The 13,837-nt window shown below is 47.2% G+C and overlaps 1 protein-coding gene across 5 annotated transcripts; it reads left to right on the forward strand.

The window, feature by feature from the left end:
- Positions 1-2,791: 2,791 nt before the first annotated feature.
- FANCE (FA complementation group E) lies at positions 2,792-12,851 on the forward strand. Of its 5 annotated transcripts, XM_036239181.1 has the most exons (10): positions 2,795-3,258; positions 5,278-5,899; positions 6,478-6,522; positions 6,831-6,899; positions 7,196-7,339; positions 7,736-7,859; positions 8,042-8,120; positions 9,445-9,511; positions 10,589-10,714; positions 12,243-12,851. In XM_036239181.1, exons 1-10 carry the CDS (start codon positions 3,011-3,013, stop codon positions 12,342-12,344), a joined length of 1,626 nt encoding a protein of 541 aa, XP_036095074.1. In that variant the 5' UTR covers positions 2,795-3,010; the 3' UTR covers positions 12,345-12,851. The 5 variants fall into 5 exon arrangements, 4 of the variants coding, with proteins under 4 accessions (XP_036095088.1, XP_036095083.1, XP_036095074.1 ...); XR_004956311.1 differs by lacking the exon at positions 12,243-12,851 and having other exon boundaries at positions 2,793-3,258; positions 9,445-10,165; positions 10,589-10,679; XM_036239183.1 differs by lacking the exon at positions 6,478-6,522.
- Positions 12,852-13,837: the final 986 nt, after the last annotated feature.

A 13,837-nucleotide genomic window follows, 5' to 3' on the forward strand; every position in this document is an offset into this window, starting at 1 on the left:
CCAGGAACAACGTGTGTGGGGGGGTGGGACTGAGGGGCAGGATTTGCTAGGTCTTTTCCCTTTTGGGGGTTGGAGGGGGATGAAAGTAGCCGCCCTCTACCTGCATGAACATGGGGAGTGTTGGAGGGCTCTGGGGGAAAGGGAAGGGGTTCTCACCTTCTTGTTAGGGACTTAGATTTTAACTTTGCTCTTTTGTAGAAGGATTCTGAAATAAAACCAATAAAATGCACCTAAGCCATCACTGCTGGTGTCTGAAGAGTATCTATCTGCTCTCTGCTCACAGCTCGGGTGCCCCACCCCCACCCCAACCAAAGGTTGATTCTACAGTCTGTTACACCATCATCCATCACTTAGCCTCTGGAAAATTTCACTTAATGCTCATAATAGAACATGCAGTGAGGGCAGATAACATCTTAGTATTATGAAAATAGTAATGACATCACAGATCCCATTAAAGTGTGTTGAGGATCCCCCAGGTTTCTTGAATTATGCTGAGAACTTTCCTCCCTGCTTTCCTTCCCATTGGCTAAAATGTAGACCTTGGTGGGCATGAACTAGCGTCACCAGAGTAAAGCTTGAAGTTGAGGATGGGCAGGGCATTGAAGGCTGTACAGATTTCTTGGCTCTGCTCACTACTTGTCAGGGCCTGCCCATGCAACAATTGGTCATATGAAGACCAAAACATCTCCTACAAAGTTAAAATTGCTAACCTGAGATAGAGGTGCCTTCTTTCCTGCTACTTTGGCCTTTGTTAAGCAGGCATTATCTCTAAGAAATACTCCTTAGTATTTTCCAACAGCTTTCTTAAAGTCATTTGGGAAAAACTAAAAATTTTGGCTCCAGTGGAAATCAGATCCAGCTTAAAATATTCCTATGGCTTCCCATACTATTCAGAGTGAAAGCCAAGATCTTCTCTATGACTTCAAGACCTCAAAAGATCAGGTTACTTCTCTGACTTCATCTTCTATTATTCCTCAGTAAGTACAATCTGCTCCAGCCACATTTCTTTCTGCCCCGAGGCCTTTGCATTTGCTGTTCCCTCTGCCTGAAATAGTCTCCCCACAGACCCCTACCTGACCACCTATTTAAAATTACCCCTCTCTTCCCTGCTATATTCTTGAAAGCACTATCATAATCATTCTATTGTTTACTTATTTAGTTGTCTGTCTCTCCTCACATGAGTGTCAGTAACAATGAAGACAAGGGTCTTTGTTTTGTTCCCTGTATCCTCAGCCTCTGGTGCTCAGTAAAGATTTATTGAATGAATGGATGTATATGTGGCAGCAGAAGCTAGGAGGATGAGAAATACAACCTGACACTCAAAAGTAGGGTTTTAAGAGGTCCTGTGGATCTCTTCCTTCCTCTCCCTTTAGTCCTATTCTTTGCAGTGATCCCTTCTGGAAGGGTTTCTGGGACCCAATTCTAACGTGTATGTGTGGAGGTTTCCCACACCAACAAGCAATTCTCAGATGACAGCAGGGTGTCTGAGAAGTCAACTCCATTCTGATACTATCTACCCAGAGAGAGAACCAGAGTCCACAGGTAAAGGGCTCAGTCCCACAAGACCGCCCTCCACTTCAGAGGACAGTCCAGCAAGCCCAGTGCTTCTGACTCATTAGTTTTACATCAGAAGGCCCCACGGCCCCGTCCTCAGTTTCGATTAGTTTGCTAGAATGGCTCACAGAACTCAAGAAAACCCATATACTTACTAGATTACCAATTTATTACCAAGGATATTAAAAAAAAATGAATCAACAGCCAGGTAGATATATAAAGTCCCGAAAAAAGAAGCTTCTGTCTTTTGGGGCTTAGCAAGGTAGAAGTGTTCTAGTGGGAGCTCTCTGAAAAAGGCTGAGGAGCCTTTTTTGGGGTTTTAGGGAAGCTTCAGTAGGCAATCATGATTGACTAAGTCATCAGCCATTGGTGATTGATTCAACCTCAATCCCCTCCCCTAGGTGGGGTTCAGAAGTCACCTTATTAACATGGTAAGAGACACCATGTTGCTCTTATCACTTAGGAAATTTTGAGTTTGGGAGCTATAAGCCAGGAATGTTGATGAAGACCAAATGTGTCTGACAAGTATATTTAGGTCATATGAATAACCAAACATATATACATATATTTATTATAAATCACGGTATTATATCTCATCTTTCTTCGCTGGAAGTCTGCCTCCTCCAGCTTATTTTAACTGAAACCCTGGGAGGTGGAGCCACTCTGGCCCCTTAAAAACAACTAGAACAAGGCTGCTTCTTGGTCCTTGGGAAGTTCACAACAAGGCCTTTGGCCATATACATGGTGTTAGGTTTTAATGCGACCCCATTCTCAGGGATATTTGTACATCAAATACTTCTGAAGAGGACTGAAACCTTAATGATGGCAGTTCATGCCTGTGAAAGAGGAGACGTTACTGTGGAGTGGTAAATTGTCATCAAATCCTATTACAAAGCTTATGATCTACAGTAACATGGGCGTTAGCTAAAATTAAATGATGTTTGGATCCTGAAGCACAACAGGATTCCTGACATCCACTCTGCATTCCCCCCCCTCCCTCTCCGCCGCCCCCCACCCCGGCCCCCACCGCCCCAAACTACTTCAGAGAGCAGTGAGGGAACGTAGGGACAGCCATAAAGCCCTGCCCCACCCGCACCGTCTCTGGTCTGGCCCCGCCCACAAACAAACCGCGTTCGTTGTGGCCCCGCCCCTTCCAGAGACACAGCTCAGCATTTCCCCGGTCCACACTCAGTTCCTCATACTCTCTGGCCAGAACCACTTCTGGCCCCGCCCCTTCCGGTCCGCTACTGAGCGTGTCGTTACGTCCCGCCTCTCCCCTGCTGGGGCCGCATTCTTCCTTCCCTTTGCGGTTTTGCGCGCGTTTTGCTGGCTGCGAGGGTGAGGCGGGAATGTGGCGGGCGCGGGAGGTTGCCCACTGCCGTGTCGGGGCGAGAGTTGGTGTCCTCCTTCCTTTCCTCAGGCCTGGGAGCTGAGGCCCGAAACGCGCGTCCGGGGCATGGCATCCCCGGAGGCTGTACCCGCTCAGACTGAGAGCGCGGAACGCGCGCCCTGGGCGCACCTGGAGGCCCCCGCCCGGCTCCTGCTGCAGGCGCTGCAGGCGGGGCCGGACGGGGCGCGGCGCGGCCTAGGGGTGCTGCGGACACTGGGTAGCCGCAGCGGGGAGCCCTTTGGCTGGGACCGCCTCCTTGAGGCGCTGTGCTGGGAGGAGCCCGTCGTGGAAGGCCAGGACTGTCGCCTGCAGCTGTAAGTCGTCCGCCTCGCCTCTGGTGTAGCGCCGCATTTCATTCTCCACCTTCGTGTAAGGGAGAGGCTGGCGCTACTGCCTTTTTCTAGACTAGGAGACCAAGACGTGGAGAAATTAATTCCCCCACAGCCAGGGCTCCCTGCCTCGTACCCTGTGCGGAGGGACATCTAACAGACCATCGCTGAGTACTTACAGTGTGCCTGCTAGTGCCGTGTACATAGACGTAAGACACACCTTCGTTTGGGTGTGAACGGACGGGTACTCGAATCGATTTTGAATGCATATTCCACCTCTAAAAAGATCGAACTCGTATCCCCAGTATAAGCATACTTAGGTTTAAAATGTACACATGAGTTAAAATACATTATAAAGTATACACAAATTGAAATTTAAAATGAGATAAATGACAATAAACATCTGGTTGTAGAGGCTTTGTATTATAGGTTTTTCAAAGCGTAATACACGTTTTAAGGCAAAATCACTTTCCTTAAGGATAGTGTTCTTGGTCATTTCTAGTCTTTTGGGTGACTTCGAACTTTTCCTATTTGTGTGGCTGACAAAGAATTCCTACTCGGAGAAGTGTCAGCTCTGAAATTTTATTGTTATTTGGTTGTGCTTCCATTATTGGTATTCAGTTTCTTTTTATGCGTACTTATAAGCTATGTTCATTTTGTGAGGGTTTCATTTTGTTAAAGGTAATACTTTATCCATAAATGCACTTAACTATCACAGTTAACTAAAATACACAGTAAAAAAAAAGTGAGCGAGGTGCTACCTTCATTCAGCCTCTAGAGCTATGAAGAGCAGGCCTTCCACTCTTGGATACCCCTACCTCAGAATTAGGCTGGAGACTAAAGTATATTAAAATCTATATACTAAAAATTTGTAATAATTTATTGTGTTTTAGATAAGTAGAAATAGAAGTACTAATATTTCCACACCACTTTGAATTTCTTTCAAGGAATGGGTCAAGAGAACTTTCAGAACCCCACATTGGAGGCTATAGAAATGTTTTCAGCTGTCTGGCTTTTTCCTCGACAGAGTAAGGGTAGAGGGGTACTTAACTTAGGGTCCCTGGATAGAACTGTCTTTCAGTATCATTGGTTTCTTTTTAAATTCTATGTATTTTATTTTATGCATTTAACCCTTTTTCTGATAAGGATCCATACACACATAAAAGCTAAAAGCCCTTGAAATAGGGTCTTCTCCATTTCTCCCAAATATTCTCTACCACAAATTGACCATTTTTTAAACTTTTACTCTAGTTTTCTATCTCACTTAGTGTTTGTTTTCCACAGAGAAAAGTTGAGTTTTCTCTGCCTTTGCGTGATGATGACCAACAGCTCTGTATGGAGTGGAGCAGAGGCTTGTTGGGTGGTGGGCTAGATGCGCATACCCATGACTTGTCGCCTCAGCAAGCCTCAGGTCGCAGCATCTGGATTTGTGCCTTCTCAACATTACAGATGGCTGCATTGCTCTGTCCACAGCAGCCCTTGCTGATATCTGGACACTTATTCTCAGAGTTAATTCATTTGATAAATGCATACCAGATGCCTGCTTGGGCTGGTGCTATGCTGGGTACTGTTACACAGGAAGAAAACACTGTCTCTACCTCTCAGTTACTCATTTTTTGGTGAAAGCAAATGACATGTCACCTTGTCAGTTCCAGGGGAATGTCAAGGGGAGCACAGGGCCACAGACAACATTACACAGTATCTTGAAGTACTTTTACATAGAGTTTGGGAAAAGACTTCTTTTTTATGTAAAATGAGCATAGGTTCCAGTGTGAATTTTCAAGTTGAAATCAATGTCACATAGGGCCTAGCATAGAATAGATGCACAGTAAACACTTGTCAAATGACTCTCATGTTGTTCCCCTCTCCATCCATACTGATTCACAGATACCACTCCCCAGTCCCTCTGTCTGTCCATTGCCATTTAGCCTCTAGCTCAACCCATCTGCCCTGTGTTCCTTTCAGCAAGGCTCTCTAACTTCTTGTTCTTCCTCTGCTACCCAGGAAACCGCTGCTGTTGCGATTGCCCGGGTTATGCCAGAGGAACCTTATGTCCCTATTGATGGCTCTTAGGCCATCATTGCCTGAAAGCAGGCTCCTACCTGTGCTTCAGATTGCAAGGGAGGACCCAAGCTCTGACCCCGATGCTTGGCTCCAGGCCCTGGGGGAGTTGCTGCGAAGAGATTTGGACGTTGGGATCTCCATTGAGGGAGCATCCCCACTGTCTAAAGGGTGCCAGAGACAGCTCCGAGACCTGTGTAGACGGCTGGGCCCAGGGGGCCGGGGAGTGAAGTTGTTCCAGTCTAGAAATCCCAAAGAGGAAGAAGAGGAAAAGAACAAAGACTCCCAGCGGCCCGGAAAACGTAGAAAGGAGCCAGAGGAAGAGTCTGCTAGTCTTGAGGGGGAGAGGGCGCCCAAAAGATTTCGTTGTTTGGAAAGAGAAGAAGAGGAAAGTCATGAGAAGGACAGAGCTGAATCTGAATCTTTGGAATCCCTGGCAGATGAAGGAGGTGCATCACTCATTAAGAACCAGCCCGTCATGGGGGCTGAGCCCAGTGAGGCTGGTCAGAGTCTCGAGGATGCTAAGGGCTCAGCTGAGAGTTTGGAGTTGCCCAAAGCTATCCAGGTACTAGGGTGAAGATGCTGGGTTTAGAGTGATCCTTCAGGAGTGGTTATTCTAGGACTAAAAATGGTTAGGACACTCTTTCTGAATTGGGATGACTAGTCCATGGAGCAAGGGGAAGGAGGGTGGGTTTGAGGGAGTACATTCTCTGCTTTACAGTTTCTGGAGAAGGAGTGGTGAAGGGAGTTGTTAGAGGTAGGAAACCCTTGGCCTAATGATCTATAATGTGAAGGTAAAGGGTGCCAGGCAAGAGGAGAGGCTCCAGAGCCACCCCTGCCACCTTATTCTATGGGGGTGAGAAGAATCGCGCCAGCATCCATCCTGCCCTTCCAGTCGAAGGCCTGGGTCTACCTCGGTTAGAGTGGATGCAGAGAAAACAATTCTAGATAGTTGAATTTGTATGGCCTGTGTCTAGTTTGCATTCTTAAATACTTTTCAAAGTTTAGGCTTCATGTTCTTGAATCATCTTTGTCAACCAGCTCCCACTGACCTGGGGCCTTCTCAAGAGAGGGAGCTAGGACTGGGCTTGGTGCTGTACTGTGCAGGTAGGGACTTGGCTGTGACTGGGCTCTCCTCTGCAGGACCAGGTTCCAAGGCTGCAGCAGCTGCTCAGGACCTTCGGAAAGGTGACTGGCCCTACCCTGCTCACCATAGCTCTTTTTCCACCTCTGCTTAGACTTCAGTCTTGCTCAGGGAAGCCCCAGTGCAGTGAGGCACAGGATATTTAAGTGAGGGGAAGGTGGGGTGAAGGTCTGAGGACAATCACTGCAGGGCTTTTCTTGGCCTGAGTACAGATATTGTCATCTAACCCCAGACAAGTTCCTCTCTGGTAGCACCTTCAGGGACCTCAGCCACCTACTGTAGTCAAAGGGGTGGCCTTAGTGATGTGTCACCAAGTGCTCTGCCAGCCATAACATGGGATTTGTCTTCCTAGAGGTTGGATGGGTTGGAAGACGCACCCCCAGTTGAGCTGCAGCTTCTCCATGAATGTAGCCCCAGCCAGGTGAGTCCAGAAAGACTGGCTGGCTGTGAGGATACATACCCTCTCCCCAGCATTTTTCCATTTAACTTTGTGTTTCCTTGCCTCATGGGAATTTGAGGGGGCATTTTGTTGGGTTTTTGTGGTGTCTTGTGGAGGGTTCACCCTGAGTAGTTTCTTTTAGTCCTTAACTCGGCCCCATGGGGCGGTATTCCTAGCCTTACCTTACCCTTGCCCTACCACTTGCGCTGCCCAGTTGGCTTGAGACAGACTAGCAGAGACAGACTGAGTGTCCCTGTGTCTTCCTTCCTACTTGGCAGATGGATCTGCTTTGTGCCCAGCTGCAGCTCCCCCAGCTCTCGGACACAGGTCTCCTGCAGCTCTGCACCTGGCTCCTGTCCCTTTCACCGGATCTTAGCCTCAGCAATGCCACTGTGCTGGCCAGGAGCCTCTTTCTTAGACGGGTAGGTGCACTGGGATGCACTCAGACTGCCAGGCACAATGGGGGAGAGTCTGAGCCCTCAGAAGGATGGTGCTTAGGAAGAGGGGGTTCCCAGCCTTGTAGGCATCTGGCTTGTCCAGGCAAAGAGAAGGGCATGGGCCCCTGGGCCATCTACCCACATGGCATCTAATTTCTCTTTCTTGGGCCTCAGACCATTCCAGAAGCTGAAGGGATTTGAGATTTGGGAGCTGGGGAAGGGAGCTATGTGTCTTTTCTAATGGATGAGTCCATATGAGCCCTAGGTAGAATAACATTTTATTTCCTCTGTGTAACATCCATCACCACCTGAAATATGTGTCTGATAAACACTTATTGAAGGGAAGAAGAAATGAAATATTTTTCTCCCCATTGGCTATAGATTCTCTCCCTGACTTCCTCAGCCTCTCGCCTACTCACAACTGCCCTGACTTCCTTCTGTGCCAAGTATACCTACCCTGTCTGCAGAGCCCTCCTTGGCCCGGTGCTCTGGGCCCCAGAAACAGGTAATTCTGGAAACAGCTTTCACCCCAGGGTGGCCCTGGTAGGAGTTGGGTATTCAACGAGTAAAACCTATTTATTTCCCTGATGATGACTCCGATAATGAATTCAGCATTCTGTTCTCTGCTAGCCCCTTCGTCTCCTCCCATTCCCCCCAGACTTTGCCCCTCTGTTGTCCCCTACCCAGGTCCAGCTCAAACAGAGTTACTGTGTTGCCTTATGAAGGACGAGGCCCTGGAGCCAGACATGCAGGTTTTAATACTGGGGTGAGTGTACAGGCCTCCATGTTGCCCCCACTCCCACCTTCTCCCCATGGCCAAGCCTGCTCCTAGCATTCTGGAGCCAGATGGGCACCAGGCCCTGTACTCAAAAAAAAAAAAAAAAAGTTGCCCCCTCTCACAGTTGCCTGAACGAGGCTTGTGCCTTCATACCTGGGCCTGTGCAAGTTGCCATCCCATGCACCTTCCCAAGTCCAGGTTTTTTTTTCAGTCTTCTGTGCCAGGTGCCTTGGGGAATGCAGAGAAGAGGCTGGTGGTCCTGGCTCTTGAAACGTGGCACAGTGGTTAAGAGCACTGGCTCTTGGGTTATACAGACATGGTTTCAGATCTCAACTTTGTCCTTTATTTAAATGGGTAATTCAAACAGGCTCTGAGCCTCTGCTTCCTCATATGAAAAATGGGGATAATATTCACTCTGTAGGATTTTTATAGATGTTAAATGTGATAATACATATAAAGACCTGAGCATAGTATTTGACACCTGGTAAATGCTCAAAAATTATTAAATTGGTGTTAAATTTGGGTATTAAAATTGGAGAGTCAAGATGCAGACATTTTAATAATGAGTAAGTAAGACCCCATTGGGCACCAACGTGAAACATAAAATGCTAAATATAATATGAGAAGGGGCCAGTCTCAAAAATAATATTGGTCACCATTTATTGAGCACTTCTCTGTGCTTTAGATTTGTTATCTCAGTCTTTATGAGATCTGTGAGGTGGGTGCTGCTGCTGCCTGAAAGGTGGGGAAACTGAAACTCAGAGAGGTTAAGGGATGTGGCTTATACAACATGTGATTAAGCCTAGGATCAAACCCAAGTGCGCGCACCCAAGAAGCTACGCTACATCCATGTGACATGCTGCCTTTCCAAACAAGCTGAGGACTGTACTGTTAAACAGGAAGCATGGAGTGGAACTCACCATGAGCTGGGCTTTGCAGGGAAGGCTTGCCTTCTCCAGGAAGCCTCATGTGTGTCATTTCATCTGTCATCATCTTCTTCCCTCACCTTTTGTACTCAGGATGTACTCGACTCCTGGTTATTTTTCAGGGGACCTTTGTACATCTCACTGCCATATCCTTCATCATTCGCTCCTAGGGATCTTGGGTTGTGGCCTTCTTAGCACTGAGTGAGGCCTCTGTAGCAGTGGCTACTAGGCGGCCCCCAGCACCAGGCAGGGCTCTAACTCCTTTATCTGTAGGCTGGGAATCTTGGCTGTCTCCAGGACCTTGCCGTCACTTGGGCTAGGAGCAGTAGATACCCAGGCTTGTGGGGGGAGGTGAGGCTTTACTTACCAGGGCTTGTGCTTTGCAGACAGATCTTGGAGCTATCCTGGAAGGAGGAGACCTTCTTGGTCTTGCAGGCACTCCTGGAGCGGCAGGTAAACAGGCTACCTTGGGGAAGAGTGGACAAAGAAATGTTGCCTTGCTGTGGACAGGTGTGGGGCTCCTGGGTTTATGATTCCTTTGATGATGGAGAGGCAAATAAGACAGCTGCCCTATAGCAGGGTGCCCTGTGACAGTGGCAGAGTCCTGGTGCTTGAAAGGCTGGTAAGAGAGAGCTGACTACATGATAAATTCCATCTCCACCTCTTACTGGCTGTGTGGCCTTTGGGAGGGACTTTCTGGTGTGTGTGTATAACTTTTATTTTTGAATAAGTAATAATTCATATGTTTACAATTTTGGAAGCTCAAAAAGATATAGTGAAAAATATTCCCCCAGCCATCCAGATTCCCCTCCCCAGGGCTAAACAACGTTACTAATTTCAAGAGAACTCTCCTAGGGATGCTTTGTAGCTATAAGAACATATATTTAAGTTTACTCTTTCTTAGCTTTTTACATAGATGTTAACATCAAGCCCAACGCTCTGTATTTTGCTTTTTTCATAATATATTTTGGCAATTTTTTCATAATTGTACCTAAAATTCTGCCTTACTTGTTTATAACTTAAGTATTGACCTAACCTCTTTATGTCTCAGTTTCCTCATCTACAAGAGGGGAATGATGATGACAGCATCTACCTCATAAGACTAGGGTGAGGTTTAAATGGAATAATTGGTGTAAAGTGCTCAGAATGGCATCTTATGCATAATAATGTTTATTAAGTTATTTTTATGAAGAGCTATTGTTATTATGTTAGCATTACCCCTTGGGAACCTCTTACTCCTGTATATCTTCAATCGCTAAGCCAAGCTAGGGATCCTTAGCCTCCTTTGGTCCTAATCTGAACCCTTTTCTGAGACTTTTGTGCCAGGCTTTGTGTGCATTGTCTCATTTAATCTTTTTCACAGTCTTCAGAGTTAGATATTATGAGCCCCACTTTAGAGATGTGGAAACTGAAGTTTAATGTGGTTAAGTGATCCATCTACACACAGTCACTTAGTTAGGAGGTAGTAGAACTGAGAATTTAATGCAGGGCCCTTTCTTGTGCTACTATCCCATCTCCTAATGTATACAGGTGGAGATGACTTCCGAGAAGTTCAATGTGTTAATGGAGAAGCTCTGTAAAGAGGGGTTGACAGCCACCACATCCATGGCCTATGCGAAGCTCATGCTGACAGTGATGACCAAATATCAGGCCAATGTGAGTGTTGATAGGGCCACAGGGGGTGGTCCTGATGTTCTGGACCTGCCAAGAGGGCATACAGATGCTTACCAGGGAGAAAAACCCTGAATGTTGCCTGGGGAACCACAAGTTTAAGCTCAGGACTAAAGAATGAAACTACTTAGGAGTTTGTCCATCCAGGCAACACCTCTGTGGGCCAAATGCTAGTTGGGGCATTGAGTAATCAACAGCGACCATAACGCAGTCCCTGTCCTTGACCTGACCCACTCCTAATGCTGGGTTAATGTGAAGGGAGAGAGATAAGTCATTGTAATATCTGGTAGGAGCCTGGTAAGGGATGTGCACAGGGCTTTTGGTGGCAGAGGAAGAGGGGCAAGTAAACTTTGTGGTTGGGAATTGGGACAGGCTTCCTGACTTAAAGGATGAGTGGTAGTCGAGGGCCAAAATGGAGGAAAGGGCATTCCAGGCGAAAGAAATAGCATAAACAGTTAATGTCCAAGGGGATCTAGAGGCAGTTCGTTGTAGCTAGGGCCTGAAAACATGAGAGTGGATGGTGGTAGGGGAGGAGGTTAGAGAGCTAAAGTACCAAGAACCAGTACTTACATATCCCCTGCTACATCTCAGACACTGTTCTAAGTTTTTTACATATGTTAACTTGCTAGTTTATTCACGTATTAGCCCAATGAGAAGATACTGTTATTCTATTTTATAGATGAAGAAATTGAGACTCATATTAAAGTAACTTACCCAAGGTCCCATTGCCAGGCTATGGTAGCATCTTATGGAAAGCCCTTTAGGTTATGGTGAGGAGGTTGGACTTTGAAGGCCAGGTGTTCTTAGCTGTTGACTCTACTTTTTTCTTGAGAGTCACAGGCCCATTTGATGATTTGATGAAAGCTATTGCTTCTCCGAGAAAAATGAATATGTGAACACATCAGGAGACTCCTGGATCCTCTGGAGACTCAGTAGAGCCTAGAAGAAGGACTTCTAGTATGAGGCCTCAGGAGTCATCCTAGACCCTGCAGCTAGAGTGACTTGGTTAGATTTGCATTTTATAAAGAAGCCTCTGTCCTCTATAAAAGGAGTGGGGATTGGAGAATGAAGATACAAGGCAGAAACTTCTCAGGAAGTTGTAGCAACAGGTCAGGGCAGAAAAAGTGTGACCCAGAAGGAAGGCGGCAGCCACAGTGGAGTGTTTCTGAAGCTTAGTTTCTTCATCTGTAAATGGAAGAGTTGTAAGGATTATATGAAGTAATACACATAAAGTGCCGCCACATAGTAAGCAGTCTATATAATTGTCAACTGTTATTGATGTTGCTGACTTAGTAAGTCGTGCAATTAGTATTTGACCTCAGGTCGACCCGAATCCAAAGACCTTGCTTCACCATCAGGAAATAATGAGGTTCAGTTGCTCAGGAAGTCATCTCCTCCTTTCATTGTCCTTGCATCCTGATTCCACTCTCCTTTATGAACAGAGCCCAGGGGCAGAGGAGTGAGGGGGGAGAGAGGCTGCTGGAATCCTGACATTATTCTTCCTTCTCCCCAGATAACCGAGACCCAGAGGCTGGGCCTGGCCACAGTCCTAGCAGTGAACACCACTTTCCTGAGGAAGTCCCTGCAGGCCACCCTGAGACATATGGCCTCATAACCGTCCACCAAGGGACCATCCTCCTAGAGCTCCCTCATCAGCTTCCTGAACAACACTTCTGCCCTCAGCACCTCACCCTGGCCCCTTGCCTGGGAGTAAAGGCTGAGCCTGATCATCCCAGGGATCAGCTGCCTCCCTCCCTGTTCCAGGCTGCAGAGAGCCCATCTTGGTCCCCTAGCCAGCAGGGAGGATCCCAGGCTAAGGAGGCTGGATGAGCTGGATCTCCAAGGGCTGTTGACCCTTCCTGGCTCCCTCTTTGTTACTTCTACCTCAGGCTACAGACACACAAACTTTCCTATAGGCCTCTGTAGAGTCACAGCTGATCCAGAGTAGATGAATGATGTTCAGGAGCCCTGGGAGACCTGGGTGCTTAACAGAAATCTCTTGTGCTCAAGTGTATATTATCCTCTGTGTACCTGTTTCTGACTTGAATAATTTATCAGTGATATTTAATAAAAAGCAGGAAGTTCAATAATGTAATAAAAGCAGTGCCTGCCTTCCTATTGACTCTGGGTTATTTGTTGAAAACCAACTCATCATCATTCCACCCTGCTCAGCGACAAGGGGCATCTTTTTTTCTGGGCAAATGTTCTGTGAAGGGAAGGTGGTAGAGTTCTGAGGTTCGTTCATTCACATTTTATGGGCCAGAAAATATACCACCCACCCCAGCCCTATTAGCTGTCTGTTGAGTAGGTGAGGTGGTCAGCAACCACTAGGGGAGGGTGGCTGAAGAAGGGAGTGACTCAGTCTGGAGGTGGGGAAGGCTTTTGGGCAGAAGACTTGATTAGGAATCAGCACTGGTAGGGTTACTGTGGGCAGAAAAAAGAATGGGGCTTGTTGGACAGAGGAAACAGCCGAAAGGGTATGTAATACTGAAGACATGCCTGTTTTATGTCTTTTATTCCCATAGCACCTAGCTAGACGCCTTGTTCATAGTAAACAGTAGATACATGTTATTGAATCAACTGTTAGGTGAAAGTTCATTACAGTACCTTCCCATCTCTTCTCCATTGCAAGCTTTGAGGGGCCAGGAACAACTATTTATTTCTCTTCCCACAACTTCCTCCGAAGGCGTGAGCCCCCATTAGAACAAGAGGATGAGGGAGATCAGGAGTTAAAGCGTGCTTTTGAGAAGAGGCAGGTGCAGAGGGCAGGAGGAACTAGGCAGAGTTGGTCTAAGCCAAAGAACAAGCATGAAGGAATTGTACGCTCTCAGAGGCCATCACCATGCAGTCCCCAGTACGTGTGACTTCTGAAGCTCAAGCCCAGGATTTAGCCTCTTCCCTAAGGGTCTGGCAGCTGCTGGCACAAAAGGGGATATTTTCAGGATGTCGTGGGACGTCCTGGACTGCAGCGCTTCAGGTCGTCCTCGCGCTGGTCTAGCGGTGCCACGCGCGGCGTCGCCCTCCAGCGGTCGTAGACAGCGCTCCCCCGGGGTACGCGCCCGACATCGCTCAGGAGGGAAGCCACAGGAATAACGCATCTCTCGCGAG

This window comes from Rousettus aegyptiacus, unplaced genomic scaffold (assembly GCF_014176215.1).
Source record: "Rousettus aegyptiacus isolate mRouAeg1 unplaced genomic scaffold, mRouAeg1.p scaffold_m13_p_1, whole genome shotgun sequence".
NCBI lineage: Eukaryota > Metazoa > Chordata > Mammalia > Chiroptera > Pteropodidae > Rousettus > Rousettus aegyptiacus.

Bases quoted from the DNA above. Each gene is read 5' to 3' on its own strand.
- FANCE (XM_036239181.1), top strand. From the start codon at position 3,011: ATGGCATCCCCGGAGGCTGTACCCGCTCAGACTGAGAGCGCGGAACGC. The intron at 6,523-6,830 runs GTGACTGGCCCT...TTGTCTTCCTAG, and splicing joins TGCTCAGGACCTTCGGAAAG to AGGTTGGATGGGTTGGAAGA. The intron at 7,860-8,041 runs GTAATTCTGGAA...TCCCCTACCCAG, and splicing joins GCTCTGGGCCCCAGAAACAG to GTCCAGCTCAAACAGAGTTA.